General features: G+C 33.8%; 1 protein-coding gene across 2 annotated transcripts; it reads right to left on the bottom strand.

The window, feature by feature from the left end:
* Positions 1-3957: 3957 nt before the first annotated feature.
* Positions 3958-14037, bottom strand: LOC133283834 (cysteine synthase-like). 2 transcript variants are annotated; one of them, XM_061480745.1, is made up of 11 exons: positions 13893-14037; positions 13709-13763; positions 13444-13553; positions 12758-12815; positions 12303-12566; positions 12095-12232; positions 11943-11994; positions 11315-11394; positions 6250-6309; positions 5027-5107; positions 3958-4618 (listed from the first exon to the last, which is right to left on the bottom strand). In XM_061480745.1, the coding sequence occupies exons 2-11, from the start codon at positions 13745-13747 to the stop codon at positions 4529-4531; spliced, it is 972 nt and encodes a 323-aa protein (XP_061336729.1). In that variant the 5' UTR covers positions 13748-13763; positions 13893-14037; the 3' UTR covers positions 3958-4528. The 2 variants fall into 2 exon arrangements, with proteins under 2 accessions (XP_061336729.1, XP_061336730.1); XM_061480746.1 differs by lacking the exons at positions 3958-4618; positions 11315-11394 and having other exon boundaries at positions 5028-5107.
* Between the last annotated feature and the right edge of the window lie 1749 nt (positions 14038-15786).

The raw sequence follows: 15786 nt of genomic DNA, 5'->3' as shown, positions 1-15786 counted from the left end.
GCAAATTGAGGCTGTTGTTAACTTTGTTTTTGATGTATGAGTGGCTTTGAATATGGCCATGAAATTGGGATGACTAAAAACAAACATGACCCATTTTTGCTAATTGCCCCTTGCATTTTATGTTATTTTCCCTTCCAATTGCAGAATGAAAATTTTGAGGAGAAAGCGCAAAATAGAAGTAGAAAAATTACATTCCTTCAAATACACTCTCTTGATTGAGTTTAGGGTTGGTCCAGTGATAAGCGAGTTGAGTAGTTTATATTAGATTATGGGTCCAATTTTTATTAATGTATCCAAAAAAAAGAAAAAAAAATGTCTTGATTGAGTTTGGCATCCCTTAATTTGAGAGCGGAAAATTTTTTTGGTGAATTTTTTATATAAATAAAGAGAAAAATATTTCTGCACTTACTGCAGATAAGTTATCTGTATTTATTTTCAAAACGACGACGTTTTGGGATTGAAATATTAAGAAATTATAATTATAAAAACTATAATAACCCTGAAATAAATTAAAATTACAAAAATACTATAATTTTCATCCCAAAATAACATCGCATTGGGCTTACTGCAGAAAAAGCGAACCCAGAAATAAATCATCCAATATTTGTAGGGTACATTAGAGCTTATACATCTATAATTTAACAATATCTTAAGTTATTCCTCTAAAAAAATTGTGTCTCTTAAGCCCCTCTAGCTTTGGTTTATAATAAGAGCATTTAAGTTCAATATTAGAATTAGCGTTCCTTTTCACACGTGAGAAGTATGTGAAAACAAAAACCTTTTCCAACACATAACACATATGATGTATTCATTTATCTGCTTCAATATCATATTTACCTTTTGATAGTGTATTCATTTTGGTATAAGGTTGGCGATGTCAAATGATGCTAGTGCATTTCAAATCTACCACTATAGTCATTGCTGGTCTGAATGATTTATTTGTCATGCTTTTACTTATTTATGATTGATTATCCCACTAATTTGATTTGAGTCGAATTTTCATTTTATTAATCCTTCATAATGTTTTTAATTGGTTTTGCACAATTATTTGTTCAAACGTTGTATTAAATTGAATATAACCAAGTTGGAATGTTTTTAGAAGCCAATTTGCTAATTAAATGAATATAACCAATATGTTTTTGTAATTGTCTCATGGAAAGTTTACTACACAAAGCTCATATGTCTCTAACATGTGAAGGGACGTTAATTCTAGCAGTAAATTTAACATTTTCAGTCTAAACCAAAGCTTAGGGGTCAAAGTAAGATTAAAAAAAGTTTAGGGGCTGAGATGAGAAATCGTTAAACTGCAGGGGTGTAAAGTTACTATTAGTTTTATATTTATCTGTCTATACAATTTTTAAACTTAGAATGCAAATTTACACAATAGTTTATCATTATTTTTTTAGGTTAATAATTTATCATTACTGAATAGTCAAATTGATGAAAGTCAAATTTTATGAGAAGTTATTTGATGAAATCATTGAATTAAAACTTACATTATATCAGAAGATTACAACCCTTAGTATTCAAAATTTAGTACTTATCCAAATGTAAGCACATTATGCAGTTAACAGATAATAAGACGTATAAATAATCTGATATTATGAAAAATTATGCGGCCACAACAAGCCTTCTCAAGATCATAACACGTGATTCATAATTTAAGGTTCTTGATTAATTAAACCAATATGCCTTTAACAAATTACTTTTTTATAGTGGCCCAATTAGTTAATTAATTAACACGTTTAAAAAATATTGTTAATTAAATCTACACATAATAAACGTGTATTATTGTTGTTACTATTTATTTTGTGAGTTTAGGTTTCACAAAGAGGAGTAACGTATTTCTATCTCCAAATCGAGAGAGGGAGATTTCGTCTCAAGTTTTTACAATTAGTTTTAGGGTTTTATAAGAGTTATATTGTAGGAAAAATGATTGAGTAATGTTATAGAGATTCGTTTTGTGTGCCATAATTTTTTTATTTTTAATTTTGCTTTAAAAAATGCGAGCTCCACAAAATGGTATGTGTGTAAGAAACTTTTTTGTGTCATGTGACATGATAGATGCAAATCCCTTAGTTTTAAGGTATTTTCAAGGAAGTAACAACTTTTTAACCCTCACAGTCATAGTATCACTTTATGCTTGTAGAAGTTATACTTGTTTGTTATTGTACAAATTACAATTGACTGTTATCCATTAATAACTTGAATTTCATAAATATAAAGAACGATTGTACAAGTAATCAATCTACACATAAATATAAATTTTCATTTAATAACTGGTATTGATGTTGAAATAGTATTTTTGTATTATTTGATAAAAAAATAATAATTTTACTGCTTACTTCTTGAATGACACATTTTTATGAATTAAATATAAATATGAAAAATAATGCTATGAGTTAATGATGATGTTAAGCTTCTTAATTTTTCAACTTCAATATTTTTTTTGATAATAAAAGGAAATTGGTGAAAATTAAGTATTTTTTAATATGCATTTTAAAGTAAAATTAAAAATCTTTAGAACGGGAGGGAAATATGATGGAAATTTCCTGTCTCGTACTTTATGTTTTTCTTTATATGCCATTGGAGTCATAGCAAATTTGTATACATTTTGAATGATTGATGTTATAAGAATAAAACATTACTTATACTACAAAGCCATGCATCTCATGGGTATGTAATGTTTGACTATTGCTTGCTAGTATTCTCATTGTCTTAAGCCAAATCAGGTTTCTTAGAGAAAAAATCAATTTCATCTAAACTGTGATAAGTTTCCAAAAAAATAATCTAAACTGTGATCAAACCACGACTTAAAATGTCAACTAAATCTTAACACATGAGATGTTGTTAGATATACGTAGTACGTACCTAACTCTTGTTGGTCTTTTGCACCTTCTCCTATACAATAGTGGAAAATTCCTTCCCATTCGTTTTCTTGACTTTGATTTTTGTGCTTAGAAATAAGAATGACTTTCAAATTTTATTTTGTTTATTACTGCCATCAAGATCAACAAATCAGCAAGTGATTAATATAATGTTTGGAGCACAAAAATCTGCTCTGATGTTCATACGGGAGAACAAGATCTGCATCATGGAACATGATTGCCACTTTCAAAAGGTCAAATTCAAACACTTTCAATAACTTTTTTTTTTTTCAAGAAAAATAAAAGGTAAATATTATTTGAAAGTGTGACTATGAGTATAACAAGTAGGCAAAAGTATTTCTGCCAGAAAAACTTTGTCTAACGCAGACACATTATTATTAGGATCCGACGTCGGATTCTAATTTAAAAAAAAAAAACAAAAAAAAAAATCTGTAAGCAAATCCTAATGAATATATATGTCTGGAACAGATAAATCTTTCTGAAAAGTATTCCTCAAAAGTGATTGAGTTAGATAACTGGGAAAGAGTATACAATATCCTGGGGTATAGCCAAATTCTGAGGCAGGTTGTGGTTTGGTAAAATGTCATAGTGATCATAGTTGATGTCAGGAGTGGACTCTGGTTGCATGCTTTGTCATGGATTAAAGGGTTGGTGCACAATTTGCTAATGCTGTTTTGGATAAGGCCCCTATAATTGAAAATGAAATGACAAAATAAACAGGATACTGGCAGAGGAAAGAGTACAAAAAGGGTCCTCCCATAAGGGAATTCTGAAGTGGATATTCTTCAAGGTTCTAACTTTTTCTCCAAGAGACAATTCAAAGAGACAGCACATTCCTTTTCTCGATACCTTGCACTTTAGCATCTTTCGTTTCCCTTATAGGTTAAAGTAAGCGTAACAACACTCAATTGTTATTTAATGGTGACCGAGAAAGAATGAGAGAATGGTATAATTTAATAGTACAATTTTAACATAATGGTTTAAGCAAATGAATTCAACTTTCTTGGATTACAATCAATTTATGGGAATTTTCATCTACTCTGGAAACATATTAATGGTACTTCTCCTCGCATATCTATGTCAAAACTGCATATATACTTCAATTGAATGTAACTAGGGGGCACCTTATCTCTAAGGCCAAGTAAAAAATGTGTTTCCAAATTGTAGTTTTAGTTCAGGTATCAAGTTTCATAACTTTCAATAATGAAATAGGCCTCCAGCACTCATAATGTACAACATAATTTGTATATGCAATAGGGGTTTAACCAAGACCATTAACATGCATGGAGGTAAGCAACTTGAAATCCAGGCCTCAGGGTGAGGACTCAATTAAATGCCCTACAAACTCTTTGTGGTGGGGGTGAGTAGTGGTTTATATGTCTTGGGTGAAACATTATTAGTACTACTGCAGCACTGATAAAATGGCCTATATGTCAATATATGAGTTGAGGTAGTTCCTACTTTACTAGATATGTTATTATGTTTTCTTATGCAAGAATTTATCCTCATACCAGCGGCAATATTGTATTTCAATCAAACTTGAGCTATAAAAATAACTCATAACTTCTCAGAGTTCTGTAAAGGAGATTTATAAGTGAATCCAAAGTCTCTTAACCAGCAACAGGACTAATGACAGTTCCCTAATCAAACGTCATCTGTTCTGCCTCATGTCTAATGGATTCAAACAATGGAGAAGAGAGATAACGCTCTCCAGAACTAGGGAACACCACCTGCAGCAACCAAAATGATGGGGAGATTAATAAGGATTCATCGTACAGATATGATTTCATTTTAATCTATTTTAAACCAGGCTTTGATACCATGTAAAGAATCATTTCAACTCAAAAGTTTAAGCTATTACGTGAGACTACATTAATAGTTTTTATATTTCTGTAACATATCTACTTACGACATGACTATAGACACCCTTATCACTAGATCAATGCACATGAAACTTCAAGTATTTTCCATGGTGTGTGCCATTATAAAAGCTTGCTTTTACAAGTAATATGTATAGATTAGTGACATGACTTGTAGGTGTATCCGTGTATGTTTATTTAATGCTAAACAATATATCATAATTACAGATATGTCAATTCGAAATGTTTTTGAAGTTGTAGATAGGTTAGTAGGCCTACAACGATGAGTTTCCCAGCATTTTCTGGCCTCTTTCCCAATTTTATTGCTGCTGCTGCTGCAGCTCCAGACGAAATCCCTACCTGTAAGAAGGTAAAACAGATTACACAGTCGCAGCAAAAAGAGATAGATTAAGTAATACACATAATGGCCAAGGGAAAAAGAAGTAATAATGAATATTAATAGAGATAGGATATTGTAACAACTAATTAGTATTACCAGTGGCGGATCCAAGCAATTTTATTTATGTTTGCACATTTAGGGATGGAGTTCGATGGCAATGCCCCCGAAAGTTTTTTTTTTTAAATTTTTTTTAAATGTATTAAAAAACAAATGAATATAAACAAAAAATGAAAAGAAAACTTGAACTTACTACAAAAATAAAGTAACTTTTGGGTCTCAACAAAAATTATGGGACCCAATTTAATCAATGTTAGTCATTTTGAGGGACTAATGTAGGTCTTTTTTGAATTTCAGAGGAACCACGATTTCCACTAACCGGGTCTATTTAACTATTTTGGAATTTTAAGGGACCGAGAGTCGACTTTTTTTTCTAAGAGATTAAATTGGGTCCTGTAATTTTAATTTTTGTTAAGGACTCAAAAAAAATATATATATATATATATATATATGAGACAGGATCATTTGACACCAGTGTCAAATTTGACATCTCATTTGAGAGCTGTTAGATCAAAAAAGATCAATGGTGTCACATGCTTACAAATCAGAGTCGTTGATTTTTTTTGATCTAATGGCTCTCAGATAAGGTGTCAAATTTCAAATTTGACACCGGTGTCAAATGATCCTACCTCTATATATATATATATATATATTTCCAAAAATTTGTGTGTGCACTTGCACACACTTGCACCAAAACAGGTCCGCCGATGAATATTACTATCAATGTTACTACCAATCAATTTCACCATTAAATTGATTATGTTGATCCAACGGTTATATTTATTTCCATCTTTGTATGGTTATGATTCCTCGTATTTAATGTGAAAGTATTAAATATGAAAAATTATAACTATACAAAGGTGAAAATAAGTATAAAATATTAAATATGGGGAATCATAACCATATAAAGATGGAAATAAATATAACTGTTGGATCAACATAATCGATCTAACGGTGAAATTGATTGGTAGTAACACTAATTAGTTGTTACAATGTCCTTCCCCATATTAATATTAAAAGAAACGGAATATAACCATAGCCATACCAGCAAACCTTCTTTCAGGGCTAACAGCTTAGCAGTTTCTATAGCTTCCTCACTTGATACCTGAAAAACAATTAAAAAAAAAAGTTAAAAAACCAAGAGCCAAATCCTTCCACAGAAACATACAGCTATCGTCTGAATTTTCACATTGCAAAAATAATCATACAGAAACTACCAGCAAATTATTTGCAGTTTTATGTATCACAAGGATATGTAACCTTCAATTGAACATGTAAATGATGAAATGAAATATGGGAACTACATCTTTAAAACTCATTCACACTTAAAAAAGGGCAAGGAAAATAATAGAGAAGATTTCAGTGATCTGCATTCAGAAGGCTGTATTTAAATACAACAAAGAACCAATACATCTTATATTTACAAAAACAACAAATAGGCACGAAACGATCCCTAATAATGTCTTGATTTTCCAATGCTTCATTAAATCCTATTAATTGTTATTTCCAACAGTGACTATTTAACGATCCTAATACTCCCAATACACCACGAAATACTATTACTATGTCCAACACAATCAGGGCTAACAGTTCAGCATCTCCATAATCAATGTGAGACCTCATAAAAGTCCCCCAAAACTCGTGAAGGGATACCAAACATTCCTAACTTGCAAATGAGGTTCTGGAACTTTTCAGTGAACAGCACTGTTTTTAGCACATCCGCTAATTGAAGATATGAGGGAACAAAGGTAGTAGCACTCAAACCACTATAAAACTTACTTTATGAAATAATGATCAATCTCAATATGCTTGGTTTTGTTATGTTGAACTAGATTGTAGGCAATACAAATAGCAGATTTATTGTCACAAAAAAGTCTTATGGGAACACCGCATTTTACCCTTAAATCATCCAAGACAATCTTCAACAATAGTAATTCACAAATCGCTTTTGCCATGGCTTCAAACTCAGCCTCGAGCCACAATATTTTGTTTCTTACTCCTCCAAGTTACTAAATTCCCACCAAGAAATATAGAGTAACAGAAGGTTGACCTCCCATCTATAATTGACCCAATCTAGTCTTGTATAAGATAGATAAATCAATCTTCCTAATAGTCTCTGATTTCGAGCCTTATCAACAATAGTACTTTCCTCTTCATTCCCCATTTTATGGTTTTTGATCAATGAGAACTCCATTAGCTCTGCACCCTATTTCCATGTTTCTTTTAGTAAATTAAGAACATACTTTCTTTAAGATACAAAGATGCCTTGTCTAGAATAGGCAACTTTAATGCCAAAAAAGCATTCCAGTCATCCCAAATCTTATATTTCAAATTCAGCTGCTAGTCTTCTTCAACATTTCTTTCTCAGTCAAATAATCCGTAGAGATAATAGTATCACCTACGTGCACAAGAAGGACTATTAGTTTGCCTTCTTGTAAGTGTTTAAAGGACAATGTATGATCATCTTGACTTTTTCTATACCCCAATGCAGACATTGCCAAGGGAACCTTCCAAATGATGCCTGGAATGATTGCTTCAACTCATATAAGGCCTTCTTCAAATAACAAACCTTATCCCCTTTACATCAAATTGTTATAACTCCTAGCCTGATCGGATCTCCATGTATTCTAGCATAGAAAGCACTTTTTATATCAAATTGTTATAACTCCTAGCCAAAATGAGTTGCAAGTGACAACAAGATCCTTATATAGGTCATCTTTGCCACTGTACCAAAAATCTTTTAATAATCAACCTTGTATGTCTGGATATATCCTTTTTCCATCAACCTCGCCTTGTACCGGTCCAAGGTACCATCGAACTTGTACTATAGATTATAGACCCATAGACATCCTATTGGCTTCTTTTCTTTGAGCTGATCAACTATGAATCATGTCTAATTTTTCTCCAATGCACTCATCTCGTTCATGGCTTCAATCCAATTCTTATTCTTCACATCTTTTTGTGCAGATTCTGAAATTCCTATAGAATCAATGGCTTCTGTAAAACTAGTGTGTTGTGGAGACAAATTTTCTGAAGAGACAAAATTAGAAATAGGGTATTGATTACATGATCTTCCCTTTTTCTCAATACAACAGACAAATTACCAAGGTTATGTTCATAATCATTCAAAGGAGCAGTTTAAGTGTTAGGATCAGGTATAGAAGTCATGACATTTTCAGCACTTAAAGAAGGATTGAACATTTGAGATTGTTGTTAGGCTCTTTCCTACTCTTGCAGACCAAAATTGGTGATCACGGCAAGTCAGATATTGTTATGTAAGGTGAAGTGAGAGGGACAGGTTCAGATATAGTTGTTGATTGAGTTGCAGTATGAGAAAGAAGAGAGCTGTTCTCAGTTTCAACAAGGTCATCAGTACCAAACTCAGGGGAGGTAGTGTTACTAGAGCAAGCGCCTTCAGCTGCATTAGAAAGTAAAGGCAATTAAAGGGAAAATATCTAAATCTAAGTTCGTGACCCAGTTACGCTAGCCCTTTCTTGGAAGGTGAATAAGCAAGGGAAATACACTATACACCACGTGGATCAAGCTAACTGCAATGATGTTTGTGAATATGAGCAAAAGCAACATGTCCAAAGACACTAGAATTAGGAATCTTCATAATAGGGATGGAAGGGAAAAAAACCATTATTTCATTCGGACATTTATAGTTAAGAACCCCAAAAGGGAGCCTATTTATTTATTAGGCACTCTACCCAGTATGAGTTTGGAACAGACATTTGGAATAATAGGGATCTTGTAACTTCAAAGAAATGTCTAATTTTTCTCTGAGCGACACCATTTTTTAGGGAGTATCAACACACGCAAGTTCATGAACAAGGCCATTTTCTTTAAAGAAACTTGACAGGCTCTGGTTAACATACTTTGTAAAGAACCAATTCAATCAAAAAGCTTAAGCTATTGGGTGAGGCTACATTAATGGTTTTTATATATCTCAACATGCCCCCTCACACGAGAACCCACTGGGTTTGAAGGGTGGACAATGCACAGACCCACCTACCTGTGCGAAGAAAGAAATTCCACTAGAAAGAAAGTGAGTGGCGGTGAGGATCGAACCCGGTACACCGAGGCTCTGATACCATGTAAAGAACCAATTCAACCCAAAAGCTTAAGCTATTGGGTGACACTACATTAATAATTTTTATAGATCTCAAAATACTCCTTAACAATATCTGAATGGATACATTTGAATGAGATTCCAAATTGTGTTTGAAACATGTAATATAAGTTTGCAAATAGTGGGGGAACTTTAGACTTGTCTTTCATTAAAAAAAACCCAAGTGATTCTATATCATATAAAACAAATTCCGTGGACACTGTTAAGAGTGTTAGTGTTAATAGTGTAGAAGTCCCACATTGAGTGTGTCTCTTTGTATTCTTCAATTGGTTTGCTATATAATAGCACCAATGTTGTGTAGTTTAATACAACAAGGATTACTATCATTTCCTCTTGTATCTATGATATTCAACATGGTATCTAGAGCCTAACAAGAGGAATCTTAATCCGTTTAACTTAGTTCTATTTTCCATAATTTCAATATGGTTATAGAGAGATATCACCCTCCTTGAGGGATTCCCGTTGCTATTTCTTTTTCGGGTTTTTCTTAGTATGCTCTGTGACTGCAGCTTAGACTGATCTGTCACATCAGAAAAGAATGATCCTTGGGAAGTTGTTGGGTTGACCACCGTTGTCGTTGACCGACCACCGTTGACCGCGTCGTCCACCGTTGACAGCCGTCTCCGGCGACTTTTCCGATGACTTTCCAGCGACTTTTTTGGCGATCCACCACCGTCTCCGACGACCCACCGCCGTCTCCGGCGACTTTTCCGATTCCGCGAAACTTTGTTTTTCTTTAATCTTCTTTCTTCGCAAGATGGAGTATTTATACTATTCATCATCCATCTTTGAGGGGGAGCACTGTCCAAGTTGCTGATATTGTCTCCGCTGATGTTAATTCCGACACCGAAGTTCCTCTTGAGGGGGAGCACTGTCCATGTTGCTGATGGTCATTCCAGCACATTTGTCTTTGCCGATGATAATTCCGGCACTGTTTAGAAGTTCCTCTTAAGGGAGAGCACTGTCCATGTTGCTGATGGTCATTCCAGCACAATTGTCTTTGCCGATGATAATTCCGGCACTGTTTAGAAGTTCCTCTTGAGGGGGAGCACCGCCCATGTTGCTGATGGTCATTCCAGCACAATTGTCTTTGCCGATGATAATTCCGGCACTGTTTAGAAGTTCCTCTTGAGGGGGAGCACCGTCCATGTTGCTGATGGTCATTCCAGCACAATTGTCTTTGCCGATGATAATTCCGGCACTGTTTAGAAGTTCCTCTTGAGGGGGAGCACCGTCCATGTTGCTGATGGTCATTCCAGCACAATTGTCTTTGCCGATGATAATTCCGGCACTATTTAGAAGTTCCTCTTGAGGGGGAGCACTATTTATCTTCCATGTTGATGTTCATTTCCATTTTTAGCGCATTGTTGATTTTTGGTTTCTCATTTAGGAGATTTATTTTGATGTTATGTTACTTGGTCTTTCTTGTAATAAGCTTGTAGCATAGTCAAGGGGAAACCACGGCTGCTCACCAACTGTTAAATGAAATGTCTGAGAGGGATCTTGATGCTGATGTCCTGGTCAGCTCAGTTGTCTTTGCCGATGATAATTCCGGCACCATCCATGCTCTGATGTCCATTCCAACACTGTCTCTTTATCAGCTCTTCAGACTGATGGTCATTCCAGTTGATTTGTTGTACTTAGTCATTTCATTTCGTTGATGTAGCATTGTTGTTTTTGGTTCCTAATGGGAGTATTATTTATGTATCAAGCTTGTAGCATATGATCTATATGCTACAGCTTGAGGGGGAGTGTTAAGAGTATTAGTGTTAATAGTGTAGAAGTCCCACATTGAGTGTGTCTCTTTGTATTCTTCAATTGGTTTGCTATATAATAGCACCAATGTTGTGTAGTTTAATACAACAAGGATTACTATCATTTCCTCTTGTATCTATGATATTCAAGAGACACTATATTACACGACATTCAACAATATTGTAGTGCTAAAAAAAAACAATATATGTATTTTGAATGTAACCTGAATAATTTCATCAAGCACATTAACATCCAGCACAGAAGGAACAATGCCAGCACCAATTCCCTGAATCAGATGCTTGCCTTTTACATATACGTACAACATGTCCAGTTAGCATATTGCCATTTACATATCAGAGTTTAAAAGTAAAATACTGAGTGAAATATTGCCCAACGAAGTTCAAAAGAAAGGAATGCCAAATGAAATTTACTTATGCAGTTCAAGAAGTTAATAGGGGAATTGGTTTTTAATTGAAAGCAATATAATGTTTGTGTTTGATAGATGCAATGATGCATATATCACATCCCTCTCTATGATTGATACCCTCATTTTTCATAGTCCATTACTAGTTCAATGAAAACAGGCAACTCAGTAAAATTGCACCAGCTGTTTGGTTTTGTTCTAGCATATTAAGATACATACTGGCTTACTATCTGAATAGCATTTGAAAATTGAAATACAGACATAAAAAATCAACCAGAGATTAAAATCTTATAAAGTGACCACCAGGAAGATTTCGATAATTTAAAGAGAAAAAGAGTTGAAAGTACTTTTGGAGAGGTTATAGATGGAGAGAAAATATGACAAGAAAAAGTAAAAAGATAGGTGCAACATTTACAAAGTAACTTACCTGGCTGTCCTCCACTCAAGACAGCACTTTCAACCGGTTCCACTCCATAGACCTTGATGAAAACACACAACATTACCATCAAAGTTAATTACAAGCATTTAAACTCTCTCCCCTCCAGAATCCAACAGGCATGAGTGAAGACAAGAAAGAACCTTGATTTCAGGGTTTCTCTCCTTGAGGAATTTCCCTGCACCTGTTATTGTTCCCCCAGTTCCTATACCTGCTACAAGGGCATCAACTTTCCCTCCAGAATCTCTCCATATCTCAGGGCCAGTGGTTTCATAGTGAATCTACATGGATGCGACAGATTTTTCATCAGACAATCACCTTACTAGAGTAAAATACATCAAGATAAATTACCTTTGGATTTGCAGGATTTTCAAATTGATGAGGCATAAAAGCATCAGGTGTCTCCCTCAATAGTTCCTCAGCCTTTTGAAGACTACCTTTAAAGCCCTTATCAGGATCCGTGAGATGTAGCTCAGCTCCCAAAGCACGAAGTACAATTCTTCTCTCAAGACTCATTGAAGCTGGCATTGCTAGGATTAGCCTATAACCTTTAAGTGCTGCAATGAATGCCAACCCAATTCCAGTGTTTCCGCTAGTAGTCTCAACGAGGACAGTCTTTCAGCAGTTCAATTTAACCAAGTCGACAACCAGGAAAAAAATTTTAAAATCTCATTCAAGAAACCCAACAATTTGAACTCAAGCATGATTGGTTTATAGGGGGGAAAAAGCCATCAAATACTAAATAGATAAATTGTATCACACATGCACAATAAGCAGCGCCTCAAAACAAGTGTTCTATTACCAACCTTCCCTGGTGTAATCAGACCCTTGTCCTCAGCATCCTTGAGCATACTTAATGCTATCCTGCATCCCAAACAAAAGCGAGAATTTCTCTTTTTACATAAAGTCCCAACGTTAAGACAACCAAAATAACAGGGTAGCCAGCCTCTTCAGCAATTCACATAAAACTCCCAGCAAAATCAGATTCAAGACCTAAGGAAAACAAATCACTTCAGTTACATTAATTTCCATTTCACAAAACAAAGAAAAGCAGATTGGTGCTATAAAGCTCCCACATTGCATAGGGTCCAATGAAGGGTCAAATTCATTGTGTGCGTCTTCCGTAGGTAGCCTGACCTTACACTTGAGGCTGATTACATAAATCGAACCTATGACCTTTATGTTATATGTTGACAACACCAAAGTTCCCTTTCTTATATTTCACAATGATAGGGCAAACCCAAATGTAGTGAAAATAGAGGTGAGGGTCGATTTTGCACGGCCTTACTCTTACAATTTTGCAAAGAGACAGTTTTCTAGACTTAAACTCATGACCTTTCAGTCACGAAGAAGCAACTTTACCATTGCTCCAAGACTCACCCTCTTTTATTTCACAATGATATAGCAGCATAATTCTCAAACAACTCAAATATCAGAACACAAACAATGCTTCATTGTTTTTGACAAAGAAAAACAGTAAACTCTTAAATACCTGTCTTTGACGCTTGAGCAGGGTTCCATTGACTCCAACTTGGCAGCAATACGGGCTACACAACCTTCCACAACTTTATTTAGATAAACCATTGGAGTGTTTCCAATTAGCTAAACAAAGTAACAAATAAGGGGAGAGAGTGAGAGACATAAAAAGAAGCATGAGAATTTCGCAACTTACAGAATAATTGATCATAACATAAACCAATATTGTTCAGAATAAGTAATCATATCCAAATGAAGCAAAAAAAAAAAAAAACCATTACTTCAGTGACATCATTTTTTATTGCACACTGCACCTCCATGTTATCTTGGTAGAACCTGAACAACATGCACAAAGAAAGCTCATATAACAATTAAAGGGTGTAATGATGTTAACACTTTATAAGGGTAATGTAACAAAGCAAAAGCATAACAATTCAAGCCAAAAATGGAAGTGATAGCACTCACTGGATTGTGAAAAAGAATCCGTGTGTGTAAAAAAAACGAAAGAAAAACACAGCTATTATGAACAAAAAACTGGTGCGACTTCCGAAGATCTTAACCACAAAGAACAAGATACACTGTAGAAGCTTCGTTTGTTTGATTGTGTCCCCAGTTCACTGTACTCACTACTGAGTTCCACATCGGAACAATCTTGCATTTTTTATTTATTTTTATACTTACCACTTTTAATTTAAGGGAAATAATTATCTCATATTACATCAGATAATTATATCATGCAACGTAGATAAAATAGTGGGGTCCATTATTTCTTTTCTTTTTTTATCTCTGTTGCATGAGATAATTATCATGCAATATGAGATTAATAGATCTCTTAATTTAATTCAAGTGCTTATAATTAATTTTAGTAATATTTTATAAGAGAATATATATTTATTTTAGGATTTTATAAGAGTTATGTTGTAGGAAAAGTGATTGTGTAATGTTATAAGGATTCGTTTTGCGTGCCGTAGTTTTTTTTTCTTCAAAGAATGTGGGTCCCACAAAATATTGTGTCTATGAAACTTTGTTGTGTCATATTAAATGACAAATCCAAACCCCTTTATTTTAAATTCTTAAGCTGTTAAAAAAATTCAAATAAAATAATTTAAGTACACGCTTAATTTTATTGTATTTTAATTTTTGATAACAAGAGAGGGCTAAGTCCAAAATAATAGAAAACAGAAAACAACAAAGCAAAAAAAAAAAAAAAAGGACCAAGAAAAAATTATCTCAAAGTAAATTCTCTACCCCTGCTGTATTAGCATGCACGAGAGCAAAACAAGAGTTGAAGGCGGTTTGAGGAAGTGCCAAATATCATCTAACTCTTAGCCCTGAGGGAATATTTAGTATCGGAGAAATTTTTTATAATCGAAAAAAAAAATATCCTAGAATATGGTAGGAAATTTTTTGGTCTCCGTAAATTACAAAAAGATGTTTGGTAAGTGTTAATTTTTTCGAAAAAATTGGGTTATTTTTACTAATACAATATTTGATTGATGGTGAAATATTCATAGAAATGTATAGTGAAATTACAAAATTACCCATTATGTTCAAATTTTTAATAAGAGCAAGTATATTTTAGCAATCCATTATGTTCAAATACATTTTATTCAGAGCATTTTGGTCTTCAAATCGAAAAGGGGGTCTGTTCATTACTCAGATTAAAAAAAAATCATATTAATCCATTAGGGTTAGCCTAGTGGTGTGGGGTGTGTGTAATGTAGTAGTATGTGTTCAATTCCCATGTAATGCAAAAAAATACCATATTTCAAAGTGCATTTCTTTTTTGCAAAGTAGTACAAAATTATTTTGACAGGCAAAATAATATATTGGCAATTAATAAATTAAACACATACCAAACATTATAACATATTTTTGTGGGGCCCGCTAAATAATAGAAAAAAATTAAATAAAAAAGCATTGCACGGTAAACGATCTGAGTGCAGGAGGAAAGCAAAATTTTCTGCAACATGACTTTTGATTTTCCCTATTTGACCTACACCACTTTTTCAAGATTTTTATCAGATTCCTTAGGTGGTGTTTGGCTTGAGACTTCTTACAACTTTCCTATGCAAATGTGCTGAGGCTTCTTGAAATGTCGTGTTTGGTGAAGGGTGATTTACTCAGAAACTCATTCATCTAATATGCATTGGTTTTTAAATTTTGGAACCGAAAGACAGCTTTATGTACTGTTTGGAAAGCTTTTTCGGAGATGATTTTTTGTTAAAAAGCTGGTAATCTCACTGTTCACTAAATTTTTCACTATATATTACCTCTAACCAAACATACATTTCCTAAAAGTTACTTAATTTTCCTAGTAAAGTTTTTTCCCCCCAAATTACTTTTTTTAACATTTTCC

Source organism: Gastrolobium bilobum, unplaced genomic scaffold (genome assembly GCF_033153095.1).
Source record: "Gastrolobium bilobum isolate Gb01-03AN ecotype WA unplaced genomic scaffold, APGP_CSIRO_Gbil_v1 utg15969, whole genome shotgun sequence".
Lineage (NCBI taxonomy): Eukaryota > Viridiplantae > Streptophyta > Magnoliopsida > Fabales > Fabaceae > Gastrolobium > Gastrolobium bilobum.
Note: the sequence above shows the minus strand (reverse complement) of the source record. Positions and strands in the feature narration are given on the sequence as shown.

What these genes read in the sequence shown, in the direction of transcription:
- LOC133283834 (XM_061480745.1), bottom strand. Translation starts at nt 13,747, where the DNA reads ATGGAGGTGCAGTGTGCAATAAAAAATGATGTCACTGAA. An exon ending in TGCTTGATGAAATTATTCAG is followed by an intron (nt 6,310 to 11,314) that starts GTTACATTCAAA and finishes ATTGTTTTTCAG; the next exon opens with GTATCAAGTGAGGAAGCTAT. An exon ending in CCCTGAAAGAAGGTTTGCTG is followed by an intron (nt 5,108 to 6,249) that starts GTATGGCTATGG and finishes ACCTTCTTACAG; the next exon opens with GTAGGGATTTCGTCTGGAGC.